This window comes from Suricata suricatta, chromosome 2, assembly GCF_006229205.1.
Source record: "Suricata suricatta isolate VVHF042 chromosome 2, meerkat_22Aug2017_6uvM2_HiC, whole genome shotgun sequence".
Classification (NCBI taxonomy): Eukaryota; Metazoa; Chordata; class Mammalia; order Carnivora; family Herpestidae; genus Suricata; species Suricata suricatta.
The window spans coordinates 135,647,066-135,667,782 of record NC_043701.1 but is presented as its reverse complement, the minus strand read 5'-3'; the positions used below and the strand labels follow the sequence as shown (position 1 = coordinate 135,667,782).

The 20,717-nt window shown below is 35.8% G+C and overlaps 1 protein-coding gene across 3 annotated transcripts in view; it reads right to left on the bottom strand.

Moving 5' to 3' along the window:
• The window catches only part of ADK (adenosine kinase), a 521,042-nt gene that overhangs the window by 444,650 nt on the left and 55,675 nt on the right, over positions 1 to 20,717 (bottom strand). For all 3 annotated transcript variants that reach the window (XM_029932000.1, XM_029932002.1, XM_029932001.1), the window contains one exon: positions 7,121 to 7,174. In XM_029932000.1, coding sequence (XP_029787860.1) covers positions 7,121 to 7,174 — 54 coding nt within the window. The remainder of the gene's footprint in view (positions 1 to 7,120; positions 7,175 to 20,717) is intronic.

Sequence of the window (20,717 nt, the reverse complement as noted above, 5' to 3'; positions counted from 1 at the left end):
TAAATTCCTTTATTTCTTAATACTCATAGTGGAACTGATAACACCGAGGTTTTAATCTTTGACAAAATTCATACATAAGTTTCTTCTAATGCTAAGTCTAAGGCGGCACACATTTCATCAAAAGCAGAAAATAGCAAGTTAGGATTAATCCTTTAAAGGTTTTAAGATTTTACCAATAATGACATATATTTTTCATTCATCTATCATACATACATGAATATACACCCAAATTAATTCTAAAATTATCTCTTATGAGTTATTCTTATGTCAGGATTAATAATTTTCTTTGAAATAATAAAATATTTAAGCAAGTCTTCCAGAAGTTTCATGACCCAGGTATAATAACAGATGAGAAGAAACTATGAAATCCAAAAATTTTTAAGTGAGACCACAGTCAAAAGTTCACCAAAAAGGATAAACTCTGGTCACAGATAAGATAACCATTTTTGGTTGCATGAAATAAATTCAATCAATGTTGGGATTCTCACAGAAATCACCTGATGGTATTGGTTTTAAAAAATGAGCAAAAAAATCTAACATACATTTAGAAGGCATAACTTCACAAACATAAATGGTAAATGTTACAGCTTTTTAAAGATCAATTTTAAAAGCAATATAGTAGGAGGAAGACTTAAGATGGTGGAGCAGCATGGAGACCCTGAGCTTGTCTCATCCCTAAAATGCAGCTAGATCTGCACCAAACCATTTTGAACACACCAGGAAACTGATCTGAGGATTAATACAACAATCTGCATAACTTGAGCCACAGAACTCAGCAGGTACATGGTGTGGGGAGGTGAATGGGGGAGAGAAAAGCCTCGGAGGGTAGGGAGCCATTTTCACAGAGGGAGGACAGAGAAAAAGCAAGGGGAAGAGAGCTGCACATCGGGATCTTGTAAGAAAAGCACTCCCCCTCAAAGTAGTTGGAGAAAAAGAGAGAGAGTGAAAACACAGAGATCTGAACAAGAAATCTGTTCCCCAAAACCACTGACAGAAAGGAGAGGGTTTCAATACCACCAGGATTCGATAAACAGTGGAGGGCAGAGTCCGAAGTTTCAGAGCTTAGTGCCTGATAGTGTTCTGGTGAAGAAGTAAGGCAAATCCCCAGAGGCTGGCAGCACGGTGTGAGGGGACTGTGTGCTACACAGGGAGAAGTGGTTCCCCTGCTTAGAGTACATTTGGTAGAGGCCATACGGCCTCCCCACAGACAAAGGTCCCAAAAGACCTCAGAAAGCAGCCTCATTAGCTGGTACTGGCACTGGCACAAAGACACCACAGTACAGCAAAACCTGATGCCAGATGTGTTTTGTGATTTTCCATAATCTCTGAACCTCTGCCACTGCGTGATCGCACACTTTCTGGAGCAAACCAGAACCCAGCCATGGCTCAGCAAGATCCTCCCCAAGAGAGCTGGCAGGGGTCTCTGAAGTGGGGTTTTGAAACACAACTCCATCTGAGATAAAATTCTGAAGGCAGGTGCTGTCTGGCAGGCAGACAGGTTGGATGTCCACATGTGGAGTAGACAGAGACCTGAGACAAAGGAGGGATGCTTGATCACAGGTTGGTGAGAGTATAAAGTTCCTGCACCAGAGACTAGGGAGCTAGGTGAAGCCATTCATTTCCACCTCTTCCATGCAAGCATGCATGCACACTGATCCATCCCAGTAAGCTAAACAGTGCCACCTAAAGGACACAAGCCCTGCCCAACTGCGCTCTCCCAAGCGCATCCTCCAGGAATATCAGCACAATTCACTCCACATGCTTAGTGTACAAACTATAGAGTACATCATAGTTTGAGTTCTAGGGAAAACTGGATGTAACTTCATTCGAGTTTCATTCTGTTTGCTGGTTCATTTATGTGTTCATTTTCGTTGCTTCTGTTTTTGTTTAAATTGTTTTTTTTCTTTCGTTTTTTTTCTTTCTTGGATACAGAATAGAAAACATTTATTTTTTACTGTATTTTTTATTTGTTGATTACTCTATTTCATTTTGTTTCCTTTATTATAATTTTTAAAATTTTTAATTCTTTTCTTTACTTTAATGTTTATTTATTTTTGAGAGAGAGAGAGAGAGAGAGACAAAGTATGAGCAGGAGAGGGTCAGAGAGAGAGGAAGACCTAGAAACTGAAGCTGGCTTCAGGCTCTGAGCTGTCAGCACAGAACCTGAAACGGGACTCAAACCCACAAACTGTGAAATCATGACCTGAGTTAAAGTCTGGCACTTAACCAACTGAGCCACCCAGGCGCGCCCAATTTTGTTAATTTAAAAAATATTTCTTATGTTTCCCTTATTTCTCTGAATAGAGAAAGCTTCTTTCAACAAGCAGATCAAAAAACACCTAGAATCTAGCTTCCTTTATTTGATTTTTTGTTTTGTTTTTAATTTTTATTTTTAATGTTATTAATTTTTTTCTTCCTCCAAAATGACAAATGAAGGAATTCACCCCAAAAGAAAGAAAAGGAAGAAATGACAGCCAGAGACTTAATCAACACATATATAAGTAAGATGTCTGAACTAGAATTTAGAACCACAATAATAAGAATACCAGGTGAACAAACAATTCTAAAAGTTAAACAGAACCAGAAAAGACCCCAAATAGCCAAAGTAATGTTGAAAGAGAAATCCAAAGATGGAGGGATCACAATTCTAGCCTTCAAAATGAATTATAAAGCTGTAATCATCAAGACAGTATGGTACTGGCAGAAAAACATACATATAGGTCAATGGAACACAAAAGAGAAGCCCACAAACGTATGGCCAACTAATCTTCTATAAAGCAGGAAAAAAGAGTATCTAATGGAATAAAAAAGTCTCTTCAGCAAATGATGCTGGGAAAACTGGATAGAGACATGCAGAAGAATGAACCTGGACCACTTCTTTACAGTATACACAAAAATAAATGGACCCACAAACGTATGGCTAACTAATCTATAAAACAGGAAAAAAGAATATCTAATAGAATAAAAAAAGTCTCTTCAGCAAATGATGCTGGGAAAACTGGATAGAGACATGCAGAAGAATGAACCTGGACCACTTCTTTACAGTATACACAAAAATAAATGGACTCACAAACGTATGGCTAACTAATCTATAAAACAGGAAAAAAGAATATCTAATGGAATAAAAAAAGTCTCTTCAGCAAATGATGCTGGGAAAACTGGATAGAGACATGCAGAAGAATGAACCTGGACTAATTCTTTACAGTATACACAAAAATAAACTGAAAATGGATGAGAAACCTAAATGCAAAACAGGAAGCCATCAAAATCCTGGAGAAGAAAACAGGCAACAACCTCTTTGACCTTGGTTGCAGCAACTTCTTACTTGACATGTCTCCGGAGGCAAGAGAAACAAAAGCAAAAATGAACTATTGGAACTTTACCAAGATAAAAAGCTACTGCACAGCAAAGGAAACAATTAGCAAAACTAAAAGGCAACCAGTGGAATGGGAGATGTTTGCAAATGACATATTGGATAAAGCATTAGTATCCAAATTCTATAAAGAAGTTAGCAAACTCAAGACCCAAAAAACAAATAATCTGGTGCAGAAATATGCAGAAGACATGAACAGGCATTTTTCCAAAGACATTCAGATGGCTAATAGACACATGGAAAGATGCTCAACATCACTCATCATCTGGGAAATACAAATCAAAACCACAATGAGATAGTACCTTACACCTGTCAGAATGGCTAAAATTAACAGTTCAGGCAACTACAGATATTGCCAAGGATGCAGAAAAAGAGGAACCCTTTTACACTGTTGGTGTGAATGCAAACTGGTGCAGCCACTCTGGAAAACAGTATGGAGGTGCCTCAAAAAATTAAAACTAGAACTACCCTATGATCCAGCAATTTCACTACTAGGTATATATCCAAAGAATACAAAAATATTGATTCAAAAAGGCACATGAGCCCCCATTTTTATAACACTATGATCAATAGCCAAGGTATGGAAAGAGCCCAAATATCCATCGACTGATGAATGGATAAAGAAGATGTGGTGTGTGTACATGTGCTCATCTGTGTGTGTGTATATGTATATATAAACATATGTATATACATATATATATACACACACCATATATATATACACACACACACATATATATACATATGATAGAATATTACTTGGCAATCAAAATGAATGAAATCTTGCCATTTGCAACAATATAGATAGAACTGGAGTGTATTATGCTAAATGAAATAAGTCAGAGAAAGACAAATATGATTTACTCATATGTGGAACTTAAGAAACAAAGCAGATGATCAGGAAAAGGGAAACAAAACTAAGATAAAAAATCAGAGGGAGACAAAGCATAAGAGACTCTTAAATACAGAGCACAAACAGGGTTACTAGAGGGTGTAAGGTGGAGGGATGAGCTAAACTGGTGATGGACATTAAGGAGGACACTTATTGGGAGGAGCACTGAGTGTTATATGTAAGTGATGAATCACTAAATTCTGTTACTGAAATCATTATTACAGTATAACTAACTTGGATTTAAATTTTTAAAAAACCAATATAGTAAATAGTTACCTTACTAAAGTTGGACTATATATCAAAATCAACTTAAAAAAAAACACTTTTCTCAAGTAAGAGGCATTTATACCTCTTACATGAGGTGTATTGGACACTGGAACATTGGTACACTGGACACTGGAAATGTCCAATGAAAGTATGGAATCAAACAATTTCGATCCTTTAAAGACTAATGTGTTCTACACAAAAAGGTTCTAGTGGTGACAAAGATATCGATGATGAAGATTCTGAATGTTCAAAGAAATGAGAGTAAAAAAAGAAAAAAGTATCTTAAGATTACTTCACATAAAGAACTGAGAAAAGAAAAAAAAATTGTTTAATTACTATAAAATTGACTTATTTCATAAACAACCCTCAAAACTTTTAGGATCAAGTTGGTCAAAAAGCTTTGCATTATACCCTTTCCTTGGAAGAATGAGAAGAGTTTTGCATTCTGAAGTCAGGCATAGATAATATTTGATTAAGTTTTCTTCAACTCACATTGTAGTGGCTATTGATTCCTTAAACCATAGTACAATACTATAAAATTAAAGTCATTATAATCAGTTACTGAATACTACAATGGATATCAACCCTTTCAATTAAAAAAAAATCACTGTTTAAAAAAAATATCACTGGGGCACCTGGGTGGCTCAGGTCAGAACTCACGTGCATGGGTTCGAGCCCCGTGTCAGGCTCTGTGCTGACAGCTAGCTCAGAGCCTGGAGCCTGCTTCCTGTTCTGTGTCTCCTTCTCTCTCTGCCCCTCACCCTCTCATGCTCTGTCTCCCTATCAAAAATAAATAAAACATTAAAAAATTTTTTTAAAAAATCACTATATACTTACGGAATGTCTTGGTGCACAGAAAAAGCACTAAATGGGGATCAAGAAACAGGTTCTGGTCTAGTACTGTCAATAAATAGCAGAATAACCTGAGCAAGTCATTTATCATATAAATTCCTCCCAATTCATTATAAAAAAAATGGGTAATAATTCTAAGGCTCATTTCTAGAATCAAAGTTCTTGTAATTTCAGAAATATGAAAAACTGGCCCCTGATTAAAGAGCCATAAAAATATCCATGATATTTAAAATGCTATACCTTGGGGCATGTGGGTGGCTCAGTCAGTTGGTGAGTTCAGGCCCGAGTCCGGTTCTGTGCTGACAGCTCAGAGCCTAGAGCCTGCTTTGGATTCTATGTCTCCCTCTCTCTCTCTCTGCCCCTCCTCTACTCACGCTTTGTGTCCCTCTCTCTCAAAAACAGACATTAACAAAAGAAAATTAAAAGTAAAAATCATTATATAACCTTGAGAACAAAGTATTATGTGTGTGTACTTTTTGTCTGCAGAGATATCTGTGTAGAGTTGACAAAGCTTCACATTAGTTTCAGCTACTCAACATAGTAATATAGTATCTCTGTATGTTATGCTATGCCCACAAGTGTAACTACCATCTGTCAGCACACAACGCTAGTACAGTATCAATGACTATATTCCTGATGCTGTGCCTAAAAATAATAGTCTTAAAGGACTCTATATACAAAAAAATTAATCTTCATACAGATACATACATATCCAAGATTGCATTAAACTAAACCATAGGGACCTGAGTTAGCAATTAAAATATCTTTAAAATTAGGGAATGTCAAACATCAGGAAAATTCTAAAGGAAGTTTGTAAAATTCATTAATATATTTATTAAACGATAAAACCTTAATAAGCATATCTAGAATAAGTGTAGTCCAACCTGAAGGTGTATAGCCAGGCACAGATTCCTCAAATTTTTACTTCTATAGTATTATTTGACATTAGGTGTTTGAATAATAATTAAGGCTATCAGAACTTTCTTATTGTACAATGGGAAAAATAAAGTAGACTAAGCAGAAAATAGAAGCATATAAATAATTTTATAGTTGTCTTCTTTGGACAATGATACTATAAAGATTAAGATGAACTTTTTAAATTCCCAAACCTATCATTTTTAACTAAAAACCTCAAAGTTCCTGTGAAGTAATAATCTTTTAAATACTATTATAGAACAGAAAAATAGCAATGGAGATATCCCCGAATTATATGTTCAAGTTATTTTTACCTGAAAGAACCCTAAATATTAAAATTTTTAAAAGAACAAAATTTTGTTCATATATCAAACTTTATATTTAAAGTGTTTTGCTTTATGCCAATCAATACTAGGCATTTACCTGTTCATAAAGAAACAAAGGAAACAAAATTACATTTTGTCATCTTAACCATAAGGTTGGAGAAGTCAATTGAGTAAAATTAACAACAACTTAATATTTTATCTGGGGAAAGAACATGAAATTATATATTTCCCAATATGCCCTTAGTCTAGATGATGCAATATAATACTACATATTTTAACACTCATGCAGGAACAATTATTTCCTATATTAATCCTATGTAATATAAATTATCCTAATCTTACTAGAATTAAGATAATAGTGTTAATTATATTTTATATAATTTTAAACTCAGATTATATAATTATATAATTTTAAACTCAGATTATATAATTTAAATTCAGATACATCTCCACAGAGGAATAAACTATGTACCACTCAGGGTTTAATGTACTTACAATTCCTTGTGCTTGTCTTCAGCCAAGATTTGGTCATTTGGTTTAAGAGAATACCTGTAACACAGAAACAAAAAAATATATAAACATGTAAGTACCTTTGCCTCGTGGACATCTGAGTATCAGCATACAATGCGTTAACCCCTATCAAACAAGCATCACTACACTGTTACAAGCCTCTGTCTTAATTGATAAAACATTAAAAATGCCTAAGTTCTTTGCTGTTCTACTAGTCACTGCCACAGATACCATCCAAAGAACTGAAGTAGGATCAGCTTGACCTTTGAAGACACAAGGTATTTTCAATATTCTTCTGTAGTGAATAATCTGCAATGTTACACTCATCTAAGTAGTTCAAAATTCAAGAAACTGCTACAATAAGTATTTAGGAGTTCAAAAACAATAAGCAGTTATTCATTTATTAAATATACAGTAAACATCTATATACCAGACAATGTCCTTGGTGGTGTGACAAAGGAGGGAAAAAATAAATTGTTATTTATTAGCTTAATGACCAAAGGCAATCATTTCATTTCTTAAGTCTCACTTTCTCTGTTTATAAAACAGAGGTTGCAATAAATATTAGAACAGTTATCTTTCAAATTATCATATAATTTGTACTGCTAAAGTTAAACAGATTTCTGAAGAGTACACAGAAAGAAATAAACATTGGATGTCAATTTCCAGGTCTTCGATTTCCCTTGTAATCAATTCTTTCCTAAAACTAAGCTGCCTGACAATGGGTCAGAGGTCCATGTGGAAAGGTCATATAGAGTCTCCTTTCTTGCTTCCCCTTTCACAAGTCCCTTTACCCACTTTATGAAAAGAAGGGCAAACCTCTTACACATCCTAAATAGCACTGTACTATAATGGCTGTGGTATAAAAACTTCTGAAGTGCTAAACAGGAAATGCTTCATAATATTTTTGTCTGCAAACGTCTATAAGTACCATAAACTTCCACAGGGATTCCTGTTGTACACATTATTTCTGTAAAGAATGAAGCTATGAATTATAAATGGGGTACTATCTGTCATAGGATGTTCTATTTTCAAGTATATTATAGAATGGGGCACCAGTTGATTACAGTTTTCTTTAAAAAGTTTATCTTTTCCACCCCATGTACATCATCAAAGAATGCATTACTCATCAGGAAGAGTCTTATGAAGGAAACGCAAGAGTTTCCAACTAAAAAAAAGAAAAAGAAAAAAAGAGTCAACTTCTTTCCTCCAAGCAACAATTTTAAACAAGGTTCCTTGCCTTCCATTTATCTACTGAGGATTAAATATCAGAACACAGTTGTCACAGAAACAAAAGTCAAATCATAACTGAGGATTAAATATCAGAACACAGTTGTCACAGAAAGAAAAGTCAAATCATTAACTTGAACTGAAAAATGAAGCCAGACTTTTTTCTATCATGAAAGCAAAGCTGATTTGTTTGACAATGAAGAACAATTTTAGCAATGATTCCACAGCAGACAGTGGCCTTCAACTGAATGAACGGTTCTGACACATGTTTAAAGCCCTCAATAAAAACATTCTATCAAAAAAAAAAATCCTTTTGACATAGGTATATTGAAATTAACAATATTTAACTTTCCCCCGCATGCCCTAAACTGTTTAAGGTAACCATATGCCTATTAAGTAAAACACTAATAGATAGATATGATTACTAGCTATTTAGGAAGCCTTACTGAAGTCTTTTTTTGGTGCATTTCCCAGAACTGCATGTCTCTACTGACTCTAATAACTGGAAAGTCAGGTGGTTTCTAATTCTTTGCTTTCAACAAAACTGAAGAAGGACCTAATCAAATTATAAGCTGATAGACAACATAAAAATAACTTTTGATGATAGATCATTTGATGACAGAGACACTCAAACAATTAAGTGATGCTTCTTAAACAAAGCACTACTACCATCCAATCAATTATGTGAACAAATTTCTCAGCACTTCTACCTGTCACGGAGCAAGAATTTCTCATCCCCTACTCTGAGGGCAAGAACTTGTGTTCCCTTCAAGGTCCTTCTATCTGGACTAAGAATAAAATTGACAGGTTAACAGGAGAAAATCAACTTTAATAGGTATATGTATGGGGAATCCACACAAACATGGAAACTCCAAAGTCAGCACACAAAATGAGGTATACTTGTCATTCTGAACTAAGGAGAGGAAGTAGCAGTCTGGGATTTCGAGGAAAGAAGAAATGTTTGCTAATTACATGTGTGCCCTACTATATAGATGGATCACTTAGATAAAACTTATCTCTGTTAATAACCCTTATTCTTGGAAAGACCCTCAATGTAGATTCTTCTGTGTGATTCTTTCTGTGAGAAAAAACTTTCCCTTGAGCCCATGGGGTCTCAAGTGTCTTCAACTCAAAGTAACACATTCGGGGGAGGGGGGCTATCCTGAACTTCTTCACATCTCTAAAAGAAAAAAGGAAAATAAAATTGATGTTCAATATTGTCTAATTGCAGCAAAGAGCATGTTTATCTAAGAAAGGCTGAATTAAATGAAAAAAATTAGATTAGCTTCACCCACCTCATTAAAGACGCATTTCCAATTAAGATTTTTTTTAATAATTACTCAACAACATTTTAATACTAATAACTAATGTTATTTTACTAACTATATGTTAATTACAACTTAATGACTCGGAGATTTTTTTTAAGTTTTTTAATTTATTTTTTGAGAGGGAGAGTGAACATGCACACAAGCAGGAAAGGGGCAGAGAGAGAAGGAGAGAAGGAATCTCAAGCAAGCTCTGCACTGTCAGCATGGGGACCAACAGAGGCCTCTATCTCATAAATGGCAAGATCACAACCTGAGTGGAAATCAAGACTAGGAAGCTTTACCAACTGAACCACCCAGGCACCCCCTAGAAGATATCTTTTTTTTATTTATTTATTTTTAGTGTTTTATTTATTTTTGAGACAGAGAAAGGCAGTGCAGGAGCGGGGAGGAGCAGAGAGAGAGGGAGACACAGAATCTGAAGCAGGCTCCAGGCTCTGAGCTGTCAGCACAGAGCCCGATGCGGGTCTCGAACCCACGAACATGTGATCATGACCTGAGCCGAAGTCAGATGCTTAACCAACTGAGCCACCCAGGCACCCCTCAATTTTCTTTTTTTTTTTTAATGTTTTATTTTATTTTTGATACAGAGAGAGACAAAGCATGAGAGTGGGAGGGGCAGAGAGAGAAGGAGACACAGAACTGGAAGCAGGCTCCAGGCTCTGAGCTAGCTGTCAGCACAGAGCCCAACGCGGGGCTTGAACCCACGAACGTGAGATCTGACCTGAGCCGAAGTCGGGGGTTTAACCGACTGAGCCACCCAGGTGCCCCTCTCAATTTTCTAAATTAATAAGCTTCAAGGGGAAATTCAACTTAGTAAGAATTAGAAAGTAGAGAGCTATACTTCAACTTTCTACCATGTCTTTCCTAGAATGATACTAAGTATAGCCTATTTTTTTACTTGGGTTGTTTCCAAAAGACATGATTAGATAGATATTCTGCCTCTATATTCATTTCTTAAATTCAAACATAAACATGGTCCCTAAGAATTCAGAGATAGTAAAATGGTATAGTGGTAGCTCTCAACCTTTTTTCTGCCTGACTTTGCCAAAGGATAAAGACAAGCACTAACTCTATCAGAAAATAAGAAGCTGGAGACAAAAGAGGGAAGCGCTCTCTTTATCCTGCCTCTGGCCTCTGTAGAGAACCTCTAAGTGAAAGAATATTAGATTGAAAGTCTAAGACTTGTGTTACTGTCCTGATTCAGCCATTAATTAGCTTTTGGAAGTGGGCAAGCTATTTAATTTCTCTATGAAGGATAAAACGACCTATGTCACATTGCTATGTGGATCAAGTAAGATAATACATGAGAAGGGCCAGCACATTTACATGCAATAAGTATTCACCTCTCTTCCCTTTCCTGTAATGCTTCCACCTCAGTAAAATGACTAATTTAACTAGCTCAAACAGAGAAGGAAAGTAGTTTAAAGTGCTCACATTTTGAAATAATTGTATAACTACAAATTTCCATTAAGACATCAGAGAGTTGTGCACAAGGAGGTCAATGCAAGCATTATTTAAGGAAAAGTGTAAGTAAACACTATCCAGAAAGTAGTAGATTTATAATCAGTAAGTTATAGCACCATCGGAAAACAGGTCAACATTAAGTTTAAAAAAAAAAAAAGAAAAATGGCAATATACTTTCAAAAAGAATTGGAAACATAACACCAGAATATTAAATAGCATTACAGATTATTTTTATTCTCTTCTTTGTGCATTTTCAAAATAGATATAATACTTTAGAATCTGATCATAATATTCTTCTGGATATAGTTTTCACTTAAATTTTTCAACCAATGAACATTCAAAGTTTAGGTCAAACTTTTCTTGCATAAAATAAAATATTTAAAACAAATTTGTTATTAAATATTTTTATTGTATAAATATTGACAGCAACAGGTGACAAGTGGATAGGAAAAAAGAAGGAAGGAAGGAAAGGAGGAAGAGGGAAAGGAAAGAAGGGAGGAGGGCAAGTAGGACAGGAGCTGTTAAACCCTGTCTGAGCTGTTAAAGTAAGACACACTTGAAGTACAAAAGAATAAAATCCAGTAATGGCATTCCCATCATGGGCAATGGGAAAATGGCACTGTTATTTAGGTTTATAATTAAACATAAGAACACATAAATAAAATATATTATGGATAACTATTAAGATATGCTAGAACAGCAGTGTGCAACTAATAGTAATGAAACAAAGATAGGGCCTTAAGACTGAAACAAACATTGTTTATTCAAATGTCCTTTCCCTGAAGTACAGCATAACATTAAATTTCAGACCTAGAAAGGTCCTTAAAAATACTGTGAAGTCCAGAGACAGCCCAGTCATAAATGAAATAGCCAACCCAACATCACACAAATCAACACCAAGCTAAGATTTGCTACATAGCAGTACGACAATAAAATGTTCCATAAATGCCTGCAACTAAGATTGCCTTCTAAGAATTAAGTAAAATTTGAAAACATCTATAAATACTACCACATGGTTCAAAGAATCCTAATAGCAGCATGCAAAGTTTTACAGAATTGGCAGAATCAATCAGATAGTGTAAGTACGGCAAGATTTTAAACATATTTACCCGTAGCAATTAAAAAATAAACATATCAAAACATGTTAGAAAGGGGAAAAAGGGAGGACAAAAGTGTTAATCACCACAGCAATGTTTTAAGAGGCTTACAAAGAAACAGACTAAAAAGTAAACCACTGGATTAGAATGAAAATAATAGCAAAACCTTACAAGATTTATAAAAATAACATTTTAAATTCTCATTAGTAAACTAAATGAGGATTAAAACTCAATTACAGAAAGCTAAAGAAAAAGAATTAAACTAGATTTACACCTAAATAGAACTACACTTTTTATTATTAAATTTTCTTTGCTTATGCTTTTATTTTTATTTTTACTTTTTTAAATGTTTGTTTATTTTTGAGAGAAAGAGACAATCAGCACAAGCAGGGGAAGGGCAGAGAGAGAGGGAGACAGAATCTAAAGCAGCTGTCAGCACAGAGCCTAACACAAGGCTCAAACTCATCAGCCATGAGATCATGACCTGAGCCAAAGTCGGACACAACCAACTGAGCCACCCAAGTGCCCCACTTATGTTTTTATTTTTAAAAATCATTGATAATTATTCAAAATGACTAGCCATGTATTTTCAATAAAGGAAATTTTAAAATTTGACTTGTAAGATGTCATTGTGTGGCCACTAGGCCATATCAACAAAACTGGGCCACACAGTGCACCTCCCATTTATCTCTTATACTTTTCTTTTAAGTTTTTTAAATATTTTTTTATTTTTGAGAGGGACAGACAGAGTGTAAGTGGGAGAGGGGCAGAAAGAGAGGGAGACACAGAATCCGAAGCAGGTTCCAGGCTCTTGAGTTGTCAGCACAGAGCCCGACAAACTGTGATATCATGACCTGAGTTGAAGATGGACACTTAACTGACTGAGCCAGCCAGGCGCCCCTATTTCTTATGCTTTTCAGTTTGACTTCTGTCCCTTATCATTTCACTGTGGTTTACCTAGATGAGGTCACTGATGACATCCTATTATCAAATCCATTTAATTCTTGTAGCTTTTATGTTACTAGGCATCTCTCTTACATGTGATATTATTAACCACTCTGTCAAACATACAAACTCACTACACTCACCCTGTTTTAGTTCTGCTAAAAACTCACTATTTCTTCTTCAGCCCCTTCCATCATCAATTCTTCTTCATCTATCCATTCATTCAGTGTTCAGTCTTCTAGCCCACCACTTTTACTTTTACCCTTTCTCTAGAAAGGATCATTATTGGTTGCTTTTTTTTATTTTTCATTTATACATATGTATGTACCTATGTACGTATGTAATCTCTGTTCCCAATGTGGGACTCAAACTCATGACTCCAAGATCAAGAGTCATACATTTTTCTGAGCCAGCCAGGTGCCCCATTGGTTGTTTTAAATACCACCTATTTAATGATGATGATGGTGATGATGATGATGGTAGCAGTAGTAAAAACAGCTAACCTTTACTTAATGGCATTGTATCAAGGTAAAATTAAAAATAAGGCTTATTTATTATACTTCCCTCTAGCCATGAATCCTCTACTCACCAGAAACATAAATCAAACTCCCTCCGAAATGGATCCACCTGAATATCACATATCCATCTCATGCATGAACAAAACTGAACTCTATCCACCCTCTCTAACATGTCATTCTCTCATACTCCCTAACTCAATCATAAATACCACCAAAACCAAAATTGGGATGTCATTGCTGACTCCTTTGCCCTCTTCATTAATCAATCATTAAACTTACCTTTATAATACTAAATTATTATTGAACTTTCTCCAAACTGCAATGATCAGGTCACCATCCCTCAATATCCCTAATGCTGCTTTACCCCAAAATCTAAGAATCTGGAACAAAATTCAGGAGCATTTCCAAATACCAGCAATAATCTAAAAAAATGTTATTGAAAGAATATTTTACTCACAAGAGCAACAATTTAATTCTGAAATACCTAGAATAAACCTCACAAAAAATGTACACCTATGAGAAAACTGTACAATTCTGCAATGAGACCTACACTTCACTAATATTCTAAAAACTAACCACATATCACTCTTTAAATGTAATTAATTGGAGGTGCCTGGCAGGCTCTATCAAAAGAGAGTGTGACTCTTGATCTCAGGATCGTGGGCACAAAAAGAAAGAGCCAAGAATAACTAAGAAAATTCTTGAATAAGAACAAAGTGTAGGGACTTATCCTATCAAATATCAAGGTTTATTATAAAGCTTTGCAACAAAATAAAAGTAAAGCTGCATTAGTTCAAAGACAGACAAATAGACAAGCAGAAAAGAATTGAAAATCTAGAAACCAATCTATAGACAAAAACTGGCATTGCAGATCAGTGAGTAAAGATTCAACTAGCACAGTACAGTGATACAATACTTGATTTCACTTGAGAAAAAAAAATTTTTTTAATTGGATCTCTACTTCACATCATATATAAAAATCTATTCAAGTCAATTAAAGACCTAAATATAGAAATCATAATGTTAAAACATGTAGAAGAAAATATTGCAAAATAGGTTCTAAAGAATTAACTATAGGCACCTGGGTGGTTCAGTCAGTTAAGTAAGATTTTGGATGGAGCCTGTTTCAGATTCTGTTTCCCTCTCGCTCTGCCCTTCCCCTGCCCTCCCTTTCTCTCTCTCTCTCTCTCTCTTAAAAATAAACATATTTTTTAATTTTTAAAAAGTCAAAAATAAAAAAATTATAGCTTTAAATCTTATATATGGAGTATCGTTTGATACTCCAAATATTGTTTTACTTTAATATATATTTATTTATAAAAATAACTCATGCTGATGTAAACAAATAATCAATTGTAAATTTTTGTTATTGAATAATCAGCACTGAAATTTACAACCAACTATTATTACTCTGAGTATTTTTGGAGTTAACATTAAGTAATGTCTTTCGTGCATGCTTATATCAATCAAGACTTACCTAAAGTTTGTATGATTTCATTTTTAAAGATTTAGATTCATAAGAAAAATATATTTCCTCAACTACTCTAGCTTCCTTTCTTAACACTGAGTATTTTCGTTTCTAATGAGGATTTTTACTTCCCAATTACCATGACATTAATTCTCTTCATATCTTTATGTCTGTGGTATTTACTTAGTGTCAGGAAAAATCAAAACAAACCTGTCTTATATATTCCTTTGCTTCCTTTTGTATAAACCTCTTCCTTTACTCACCATAATTAGGTCAGTCTGCATCTGGCAGTATTTATATATTCCACATTTTATCTCTCCTCACACCCACTGTGACTCTTCAATATGCTAGAAAACATTATTTTCAACAGCCTACTCCCTGCTTCAAGTTTTCCTACTTATTTTCAGTATTACATTTTGGCAAATTGGACACATCAAAATTGACTAGCCTAATTCTGATTTTCTTTTAATTAGATAAAGATCCTACCCTTTTCTTATTCCAGGAGGGAAAAAAAGTGGCTTTCACAATCTTTAAGTAAACAGTAGGATATTCTAGAAGAAGTTTAATTTTTAAATATCAAATAATTATCTAATTGATACTTCTGAATAATGGGAATGCTTGTTCTATTCTGGAAACCTCAATACAAGAAGTGTATTATTTTGAAAACTTAGTCAAGAAGAGAATTGTTGAGTGTTTCCATCTCACACAGGATTAGTCTATTCTAATGCAGTAATTAAAACTAAATATTAACAATCTTTAGAGCAAATTACACATTTTTTCCTCACTTACACTATACCTATAATTCAAGGAAAACATAATTTCACTAAGTTTATAAACCTTTACTTATCTACCATAATTAACACCAAAGTCTGGATATATAATTGAGTTTTTTTACTTTTGAATTAATAGTTCCATAGTAAGCAGAAAATAAATAATACAGATGTTACAATTAAAACAAAACTATATTTCAAATCTCTGCTCAATGACTGATGTTTTTTGGGCATCAGCAAATTTCTTAAGATCTGACTTACTCTTTATCAGATACCTACCTCATAAAGTTGCCAAGAGGAATAAACTGATACTGTATACACCTAATACATACTGAATAAATGTTATTTGATCAGATAACAGTTCTTAAAACTTATTATATTCTTTTCTCTCATATTCTTGAACATTTTTCAGATAGTCCATGGCCCTTCTTTACATCCTACTCTTTGTGGTGCACCAGTCCAGTGTATAAAGACCATTAGCATATGATGGCTGTGATTCTTTAAAAACCTGCTCTTTAAACACCTGTTCTGAGGCACCCAGTGACTCAGCTGGTTGAGCGACAGACTCTTGATTTTGACTCGGATTATGAACTCACAATTCGTGAGATCGAGCCTCACATTGGGCTCTATGCTGACAGCAAGGAGCCTGCTTGGGATATTCTCCCTCTCTCTCTGCTGCTCCTCCCCCTCAAATAATTTAAAAACTTAAAAAGAAAGAAAAAGAAAAATAGAGACAAAAAAACAAAGTATCAATTATCACATTTTAAACAGTGAACACTTAAAATCTCACTTTACTTTTTATTTTTTTAAATTTTATATAGAAAGGAAATCTTAAGCAGACTCCATTCTCAGCTTAGAGCCCCACTCAGAGCTCAATTCCACAAGCCTGGGATCATAACCTGAGCTGAAATCAAGAGTCAGATGCTCAGCCAACTGAGGTACCCAGGGGTCCCTAAAATCCCACTTTAAAAAGGACTTTCCATAAAAAAATTTTTCAGTCACATGCTATTTCCCAAGTACCTAACATGTATCCACCACTATGTTATCATATAGCAAAAATATAATGTAATTCCCTTATACCAAAAGTTTACTGTATATATAACAGATTTACAAAGATACTTTTGCAAATTGTCTCTCCTCAACAATGTTTATAAACCCTGCATGCAAGGTTTATACTATGGATATTTAATTATAAACCTAGTACAAAAAAAAAAATTGAGCATCCTTTCAACTAAGATATTAAAAAGCAGAAAAGAATAAGATAATGAGAGCCAAGAAAATCAAAGGAAATTATAAATAAAAGAAAAAAAACCCTCCCTTTTATTCCAAACACAGCTTGTTTGAAAAATTATAAGATCATCACATAAATAATATAAATTATTAAAATAAAAAATCAAAGGAAATTATAAATTAAAGAAAAAACCCTCTCTTTTATTCCAAACACTGCTTATTTGAAAAATTATAAGATCATCACATATATTATATTAATTAATTTAATTAATCAACAAAAGATTTGAACCTAAAGAAAAGTGAGATAATCATTTATTTATCCACCAATTGCTCTGTGAGGTAGAAACCAGGCCAACTCATATAAAATTCCCAAAGGGGCACCTGGGTGACTCAATTGGTTAAGCATCCAATTCTTGAGTTTGGCTCAGGTCATGATCTCACAGTTCCTGAGTTTGAGCCCTGAGTCAGGGGCTCTGCACTGACAGCAAAGAGCCTCCTGGGGATTCCCTCTCTCCCTCTCTCTTTCTGCCCCTCCCTGATTTCTGCACGCGCACGCATGTGCTCTCTCTCTCTCTTTCTCAAAATGAACTTTAAGAATAAATAAACAAAATAAAATCTTAAAAAAATAATAATGATAAATCTTTAAAAAAAAAAAAAAAGAAAAAGAAAAAAGGAGGGAGGAAGGAGAGGCACCTGGCTGGCTCAGTCAATAGAGCATGCAACTTGATCTCAGGGTTGTGAGTTGAAGTCCCAGGTTGGGTACAGAGATTACTTGAAAAAATAAAAAATCATTTAAGAAGAAAGAAAGAGAGAGAGAAGGGAAGGGAAGGGAGGAAGGAAACAAGAGCAAATGAAGAACTTAGCAGAGCTGGAAAAACTAAAATGTCAATTGCAACAGAAAAAGGCTGCATATGATAGGCAAGCCAAGTCTGCCTGCAGAAGCCCTAAGTCTCAGAGGAAATGGATAAGGCATGGAGCTAAAAGTAGAGAAACTGACTACCATCACACCAAGAGAACTTACAATTCCTAAAATAAATTAGAGATTTATTATCTGAAGAAACCAAACAGAAGCATCTCTGAACTGAGAGACAACAGGCAAAACAGGAAAAATAGGGACAGATCAAACCGCCTACTTAATTATGGTACCTTTAGCCCCCTTACCCTGTCCACCTCTAAGAATAAAGCAACCAGGCTTCAAAAGACTTTTCTATAAAGAAACTGAACAGACTCAGAAAATAGACTTTTCAATACCAAGATTAGGGGTCAGCCCACAAAAAAATAGGCTTTTAATATAATCAGGTATAATCAAGCCATGATAAAGTCCAATTTACTCAACATAGCCCAACCTATGTATACCAATGAGGTTTTGAATGTGGGGTATGGTTTTGAGGGGTGGTATTGAAACCAATTTTTATTTTACTTTGTTAGTGATCTTTAGCTATGTAACATATTTACCCAAAACTTGGCAGATTAAAATAACACTCATTGGGGCGTCTGGGTGGCTCAGTCGGTTAAGCCTCCGACTTCGGCTCAGGTCAGATCTCATGTTGGTGGGTTCGAGCCCCGCGTCAGGCCCTGTGCTGACAGCTAGCTCAGAGCCTGAAGCCTGCTTCCGGTTCTGTATCTCCTTCTCTCTCTGCCCCTCCCCCTCTCATGCTCTGTCTCTCTCTGTATCAAGAATAAATAAAACATTAAAAAAAAATAAACCACTCATTATTCCATGCAGGTTTTAAGGGTGGGGAATCAGGAGTGGCTTAACTAACTGATTCAAGCTCAGTCTCTCATGAGGTTACAATCAAGCTGTCAGCCAGATCTGCAGTCAACTCAGGGTTCAACAGAAGATAGAGAATCTGCTTCTATGGTCATGTACATGGTTGCTGGCAAGTCTCGGTTCCTCAGAGGCTGTAGGGCAGAGGCCTCTTATCTCCCGCCCCGTAGGGTGCCTGAATATCAAGACATGGCAGCTAGCTCCCCCCACAACTAATAATCCAAAAGAAAGAAAGAGAAGGTGTGTGTACCAACAAGTAAGAGAACACTCAATATGGAAACCACAGTCTTTTACAACCTAATCTCTAGCATACCGTCACTTCTACTGTATGCTATTCCTCATATAGATCAGTCTTAGTACAGTTGGGAAGAGACTACTCCTCCCCAGGAGGGGATCACTTGAAGCCATCTTGGAAGCTACCAAAGTATACCCTTTGGCCCTCCACCAGGAATCCCTGCTTCCTGTTTTTTACATCCAGGTATAGCGGGCTCCCACATTACACCAGGCTTGGTCTGTATGACCAACAGTATATGACAAAAATGATAGTATGTCACTTTCTAAGATTAGGTTATAAAAAAAAAGACTACAGTTTCCATCTATAGAAAACAATTCCCTCTCTCAAATCACTAGCAATAGAGCAAAGAGCTACCATGTAATGGTCCATGAGATAAGGAAACTGACATACTCAGTTTAAAAGCTTCTAAGTGGGGGGCGCCTGGGTGTCTCAGTCGGTTAAGCAGCCCATTTTGGCTCAGGTAATGATCTCGCGGTTCATGGGTTCGAGCCCTGCATCAGGCTCTGGGCTGACAGCTCAGAGCCTGGAGCCTGCTTCAGATTCTGTGTGTGTTTCTCTCTCTCTGCCCTCCCCTGCTCACGCTCTGTCTCTGTCTCTTAAAATAAATAAGTGTTAAAAAAAATTTTTTTTAACCTTCTAAGAGGGGCACCTTGTTGGTTGAGCATCTAATTCTTGGTTTCAGCTCATGTGATGATCTGACAGTTCATGTGTTCAAGCCCCAAGTCAGACTCCACACTGGCTCCTCGCTGACAGCATAAGACCTGCTTGATATTCTCTCTCCTTCTCTCTCTGCACTCTCCCCCCAACTCATGCTTGCTATCTCTCTCTCTCTCTCAAAATAAATAAACTTTAAGAAAAAAAAAGGTCTTAAGAAACTGAGGACAGCCAATTATGAGTCATCTGGGAATCAAATCATCCAGCCACAGTTGAGTCCCAAAACAATGCCACCATGGCCAAAAGGCTGACTAGAACTTGATCAGAGACCCTAAGCCAGAACCACTCTGCAATGCCATACTCTCAAATTCCTGACCCTCAGAAACCATGATAGACACTAAACGCTTGTTGCTTTAAGCAGCCAAGTTTGGGAGTAACATGTTACACAGCAATAGATGACTTTATTAAAGCTTCTTTAAAAAATTATAAAAGCAATTCAAAATTGTTATTAAAAAACTTAAATTGTACAGAATGTTGAAATAAAAGTACCTATTTGTAGGAGGCAGATGCAAGACCCTGCCCGAGCACATGGCGAGGTACGGCCTGCCGGCCTCTAGTGCTCCCGCCCCCCGGCCAGATACCGCGATGAGTGAGCGACCAATGCGAGGCCATGGAATGGGTCAGCCCTGCCTCTGCCAGCCTATCATGAGCTGCCGCGCAGCCTGGGCGGCAGGTATATATGGGGGAGCAAGCAGCGGGGAGGGGGAAGGAAGAAGGAAGAAAAGAACCAATAAAAGTCTCTGCAACGAATCCCG